This window comes from Chiloscyllium punctatum, chromosome 19 (assembly GCF_047496795.1).
Source record: "Chiloscyllium punctatum isolate Juve2018m chromosome 19, sChiPun1.3, whole genome shotgun sequence".
Classification (NCBI taxonomy): Eukaryota; Metazoa; Chordata; class Chondrichthyes; order Orectolobiformes; family Hemiscylliidae; genus Chiloscyllium; species Chiloscyllium punctatum.
In genome coordinates, this window is record NC_092757.1 from 72,584,824 (window position 1) to 72,591,437 (window position 6,614).

At 41.7% G+C, this 6,614-nt stretch overlaps 1 protein-coding gene across 1 annotated transcript in view; it reads right to left on the reverse strand.

Moving 5' to 3' along the window:
• Positions 1 to 5,313, reverse strand: part of LOC140491465 (stromal cell-derived factor 2-like) — a 30,033-nt gene extending 24,720 nt beyond the window's left edge. The window contains exons 1-2 of the mRNA XM_072589655.1: positions 5,084 to 5,313; positions 3,689 to 3,885 (exon numbers count right to left, since the gene is read on the reverse strand). Coding sequence (XP_072445756.1) covers positions 3,689 to 3,885; positions 5,084 to 5,276 — 390 coding nt within the window. The 5' untranslated portion in view covers positions 5,277 to 5,313. The remainder of the gene's footprint in view (positions 1 to 3,688; positions 3,886 to 5,083) is intronic.
• Positions 5,314 to 6,614: the final 1,301 nt, after the last annotated feature.

Consider the following 6,614-nt stretch of genomic DNA (forward strand, 5'->3'; position numbering starts at 1 on the left):
TGGTACATGTAGTATCAATAACGTTAAGAAAGTTTCACATGAATCCTCAACAAGCTACAAGACTACAACGCTGAGGAAATAAACTCCAACTTAAATACACATTCATTTTTGTACTATCATATTATGAAATGTTGCATCGATACCAAAGGAAAGCACTGCAGACATATTTACCCAATACAAAAGCCGCCTGTAAAATTACACTGTGTGCAGTGTACTAATATGTTCTTTCCCAGCACATGGCCTGCAATGATTCAAGAAGGCACCTCTCCATCACCATCTGTGGGACAATTCGAGACGTGCAATAAATGCTGGTCCAGAAATAGTCTCTCACACCCTCAAGTGAATAAAAAAAAAGTCACAATGGATTTCTTCCTGACTTACAGAAAAACATAATTATTTGACAGTGATGCCAGATGTGACAGTTAAGGAAATGTGGCCTTTACCTCATCCCTTAGCCTGTAGTCCAAGAAAACCGGAAGAGAAGTCAATTTTAAGGACTTATAACTGAACCAACTAGCTTCAGTGTCAAAAGGTAGCAAATGAAAGGGTATAGAATAAACTCTCTGATTTTGATACAATCCAATTTGCAATAACATTCATGTGACATACAAACATTAAACCACAGATACAGCTATATTCCCTCAACCTTAATAGCATCACTAAGTCTGCCCTTCAGCAACATGTTGAGACCATCATTAACCTCAAGATTAGTAGGCTCAATGTCAACATAATGATAATAGAAATGGGACATGGGGAAGATATGCATTAATGACTGGCTAACTAATTCTGTTCTCCTCTTCTCACTGACCCACCCCCTCCTTTTTTTGTTTACCCAACTCTGCTGACCCTTGAGTTGGGACTTTACAAAGGCAGGAAATAAAAGGTTCCAGAGTGTAACCCAAGCACAAAAATATACAAAAAGCGCCACCAACCCAGGACACAGCAGTCTGCTTGTTTGCAGCCTTGGCAATAAGATTACTACTCCAGCGACGTTACACCTTACACCAGTGTCTCCCTCACTAAGGCAAGGTCGCAGGAGACAACCACCTCTGCATGGGATAACAATTTGAAATTTATTGAGTGTGCAACTTCATTCAAGAAATAATAATAATAATAATAATAATAATAATAATAATAATAATATCAGATCCTGGAACTTTGGAATGCTTCACTAGGGAAGGTAGACTGTGCAATTATGGAATATCACTGGAAAATTTAGTGATAAGTTGCATCTTAAAGGCAGAGTTGGTAAAATAAAGTACATGTAAGCAATTTCTCTCTGTTCAAGGAAAGAAAACTGTAAAAGTGGGACGCACTTTGTCTGACTGGACAAGGCTATTGAGATGAATATTCTTGGGGAGGGGGGGTTTTGGGAAGAATCTGTCACCCTTACCCAGCCTGGCCTATGTAGGACTCCAAACCATAGCAACATGACTGACTTTTCAGAGGACAGTTCAGAGTGTGATGAAGCAGCTCCTTTAATGAGGTTACACTGTTCTTGGCTTTTTTCCAAGAGAAGTTGTTTCTGACAAAGACTTTGAAAAGTCTGAGATTGAAGGGTTTTAGGGTCGATTTGATAATATCTAACAGAGACTGCCTCAGACAGAAGGCTTTCAAGTTAAAAAAATACTTGTACAATGAAAGGGGAGTGGCCAGTTCTCCCAGCTAGGCTTTTCTCTGGTTTGGTTTGATTTGATTTTTAGCAGTAGTGTGGAAAAAAACGTTACTGGACCCAAAAAGGCAGCTCCAGGCTGGTACTCTCTCTGACTCCTCTCCTGTAAGAACCTGTGTTTGATTTTACCTTTTGTGCCAAGAGGATGTTTATGGGGATTGTTGCAAGTATTTGGAACAGCCTCATTAAAGGTGGGATGATCTGTTGGGTTTTCAGAGAGGTTAGGTTATTTGGTCTTCTGTTTTCTGTTGTTTGTGATTCATTCACTAATTTTGTAAATAAATTCTGTTCTGTTTGAAACGAAGCACTTTGACCAGCCGCATTTCTCCTGGAACATCCATTTTACACCTGCTTAAAACAACTAGCGAAGTTGGGGCCTGGGGTGTCTTCCTGAAATGTTTTGAGGGCTCTGGCCTGGTCCATAACAAGAATCAGTTGTATAAAAATCAGTAAATAGCACTAAACACAATAAAATTGGTCAGACCAACCTGGCATCAACGTGATCAACAGAAATGCCAGAAGTGTACCCAACCTGGTCAACCCTCCAGTCCTCCTCTCTAACATTTGGAAACCTGCTAAAATTGGGACAGCTGATCTACACAGTATTCAAGCAACAAGTTGCCATAGACATTCTCATTTAAACATACTTGTCACCCAATGTTCCAGACTTCTCAATCATTACCCACCCTCTCCCTCATCTATGTCCTACGCCACTCACAGGACAAGCCGATCAAATGTGGCATCACAGTAGTAAACATTTAGGAAGCAATAATCTGAGGAGTCCTGAACATGGACTCTGGCAGCATGCCAAGTGGGCTAGAAAACCTCCCACTGTTTTCCATTAACTGAAGAATCAATGCATTGTCATGTTAAAAACCACCTGTAAGCAGTACCAATGGTGACACATGCACCGGAAACTAAAACGTTCATCATTAAGGGTCATTTCCAAGAATATAAATTCCAGACTGGACTTGTAATGAGCACAAGACTCCGACGACAAAAGGAAAAACCTCTTTGGCCCAGCTGCAATTTATGCATCCAAGATACATAACCATATTGATAAGAGCAATGATCGTACATTTCTGACAAGACAAGACCTCTCTTATACCACCCAGCATGGTATGTGGCACTAGCATCACACAAAATGGGATAAATTCAAAATAGTATTTGTATCGCATGGGTCTGGATTTTGGAAGCAACAACGTTTGAGAAAAAAGGGATTTGAAGATGGGTTGGGTAATTTGCATGGGTAGTTTTTTTTTCCCCTTTTAATAGAATTTTGCTGACAATGGACATAAAAACACAGTGACAGCATCTGATGAGACGGAAAGTTTAACAATGTCATTTAGAATGAGGACCAGGAGGGCATGTCAATAATTTAGTAGGATAAAAGGAGGCAAAAGCTAATATTATAGAAAATGTAAACTTAGTGAGACAATGAGGGAAGAACGGAGAGACAGAGTTTAGAATTAGGTTATGGGGAAGCCAAAAGAATTGTTAAGAGTAAAAATAGAGGTGGACTCAGCCAAATGGATTGTATCAACCTACACGTCAAAAGTTTATGCTGCTGAAAAATAACAACACTATAACTGGCAGCAAATTTAAATGCCATGTATTTTGCTTGCTATCAAGCTTTACAGTTCAACCTCTATCCAAACTGGTAAGGAACAGAAACATGCACTTCCTAATCTTGAAAAACATTCCTGAGTCATTAAAGAATAGATGATTAGCTGTCTATGTAGCCAATACAAGTAAAACCAATTATGGTTACAGAAATGTGAAAATATGCAGTTATTTTGAAACATTGCAAAACTAAACCCATAAAGTAATTTTAGATGGCTTTGGCAGGGCTGTTGCTGACGCTAATTGTGTTTCTCAATAAAAGTTTCAGCTACAGGTTCCTTAAATAGAATCGTAGAAAGTACATTGTCAATTTAGGGGCTTTTAAAAAGTTAAATACAGAAGGCATAGATGGCATTAAAAAAAAATCACTGATTAAAAATTTGTTCAGCTCACCTGGTTTCCTGATAATGGAGATGTAAAGTAATGGCTGTGCAAATTGCGGCCCGTGTTTATATGGGTCAAACGAATAGTTTCACCACATTTTATCGGATTTCCACGTTGGCACACAGTGTCACTTTTTCCACGTATCCTCCAATAACTATTACTGTCATCTGCTTCAGTCACTCCAGTCACAGACTGCTGACCACTTCCTGAAACAAAATATTTCATAGAAATTACTTTAATATTGGTTCCAGAATTTCTTCAGGACACAAAACTAATATGGGGTTCGAAAACTGAAACAGCACTGGAAATCCAAAATCAAAAGTAGCAAAAGACTCTTGAACAAATAGCTGTGTCAGAGCACACAGGTACCTCTAGGTGGTGCAAGGAGCATACAAGCAACTTCACTGATAAGCAATGGATGAAGTTGCCTTCCAACTGTAATGATAATCAATTTAAAACCTGAAGAACTACAAATGCTGTAAATCAGAAAGAAAAACAGAAGTTGCTGAAAAAGCTCAGCAGGTCTGGCAGCATCTGTGAAGAGAAATCAAAGTTAACATTTAGGGTCTAAAGACTGTTCCTCAGAACTGAAGAACAGAATGATAATCTATTCAGCCAACACTCAATGGGCTGAATAACCTACCGTATCCTCTGAATGGAGATCTTTAAGAGATCCTAAAGGTAGATCAAATATACTTCCTACAGGTCATGTTCCCACCCTCATCCCTTTCCACCCCCTCCCCCTTCACAGCCCTTTTCCAGCACCTTCCCCCTGTACCACTCCAGACCCCTTCCCCCTTCTCGCTCCAGATCCCTCCCTCCTCCCAATCCCTCCAGCCCATCATACCCCCTCCCACATCCAGACCACCACACCCACCGCACCAGATCACCATCCCTCCCACAATCCCTCTCCCCATCCTGACCCCTATTCCACCTTCCTCCTACAGATCCCTTCACCATCCCAAAGCCTATCCTGCCTGCCCCATCCCAATCCCTAACCCCCATTCCTCCTGCAAACACTTTTCCCCATCCCACTTCTGGACCCCTAACATCCCCTTACCCCTCCACACCCCTTCCCCATCTCAACCCCCAACTCGTTCCCCTCCAGACCCCTTCCCCCATCCCCCATCCCAACCCCTCCAGACCCCTTCCACCATCCCAACCCCTCCAGACCCCTTCCCAACCCCCTAACTCATCCCCCTATAGACCCCTCCCCCCATCCCGCCACCTTTCCTTCCCCCCCCCCCCCCAATTCCGACCCCTTCGCCCATCCTGACTCCTATCTCGTTTCCGCCTACAGAAGCCTCCCCCACTTTCCTGCTCCAGACCCACATCCCCCCCCCCACCTCCTGACCCCTACACCCCCTTCTTACCCCATTCCACCTACAGATCCCTCCCCCTTACCTGAGCCATACTTCACGTCGTGCGAGTGCAGCCTCACATTGTGCCGGGTGTTTAATAATTTTATAACCGAGCCACAAGTGACATAGCTCAAGTCAGATGTCCCCAGGAGGCCGCACACCCAGAAACAGGAAAAAACACAAAGTCGCCAAAACAACGGAGCCACCTTCCCTCCCAGACTCATCTTCCCTTTCATCCAGCTCCAACTGACTGACAGTTCAACGTCAGCCCAGAAAACGGGCGGCAAGAGAATCCAAACCGTCAAACACCGCACTCCGAGGACAGCGCCACCGACAGATGGGAGGATCAGCCCCGTCTGCGCTACTGGGAGGATGAGCTCATCAGCGGCACCAGCTGACTGGGAGGTCCAGCTCATTCGCCCCAAAGACAGGATTGGAGGATCAGCTCAATTAGCGCGGATTGGAGACCAACTCAAGCATCTCCACCGGCTGGGGGGAGGATCAAATGCTTACAAGGAGCCAGCTGTTAAAGAACAGCTGGAACCTGACATGTAGTGTTCAGCTGTTTACGAGCTTGCAGTCACTTATAGATCACCAAACCGCAAAAACAGCCTAGTAACAAGGTGCAAAAATTGTTTCATTTGTTTTTTTTAGCCTTTTTTTAGTCTGTAAACATTAAACGATAATTGAATTTTTCTCTGCTACCCATGAAATTAAAATCGTTTTTCCATTACATGTAGTTGAACTCAATGAATCACAAACTTTAATGTAATTGCAATTGTATGTATTAAATGTTTAACGTAAGAGTTTGGATAATTTCAACATTACAGAATTTTGATTGTATCTTTCATTTTCTCAAATTATACTTTTGCTTTGATGTGTTGAAAATATATTTTGCATTATGTGCATATTCTGTTCATTATCAAAAGAACTGCAATATTATTTGTCTGTTGTAATATTATTTATACTTGAGTATTTGCTTCCAATCAGTAACTTAATCGTAAAATTATATTCTTGATCTTCGACCGCATGCTGTATCCTCCTTCTCAAATACAGCTAAGGATAGGCAACAAATAGTGACACTGATATCCTAAGGACAAAACCTGTTTCTTTGTTTGATTCACTGCTGATTTATTTTTCTGACAATAAGTCAAAGGATTAGCGATTTTTGAGAAGATTTGTAGCTCAGACTGATGATAAGTATGTAAGTTAGCTCGCTGAGCTTTAAGGTTTGTTTTTAGATGTTTCGTCACCATATTAGGTAACATCATTAGTGAGAGTCTCTGGTGAAGCGCTGATAGTATGTCCCACCTCTCTCTTTATAGGTCTTGGTTTCTTAAGGTGGGTGATGTCATTTCTAGTTTTTTTCTCAAAGGAAGGTAGAAGGGATCATCAATATCAGGGGTCATAGTGGAAGCAATAATAATGCAGAGACTTGAACAAGCTGCCCTGCCATCTATCCAACCCAAACTTTGGATCCGCTACATAGATGACACCTTTGTCATCACAAAACAGAACAAATTAGAAGAAACATACAACACCATCAACAATATCCTGACAGGCATAAAATTCAC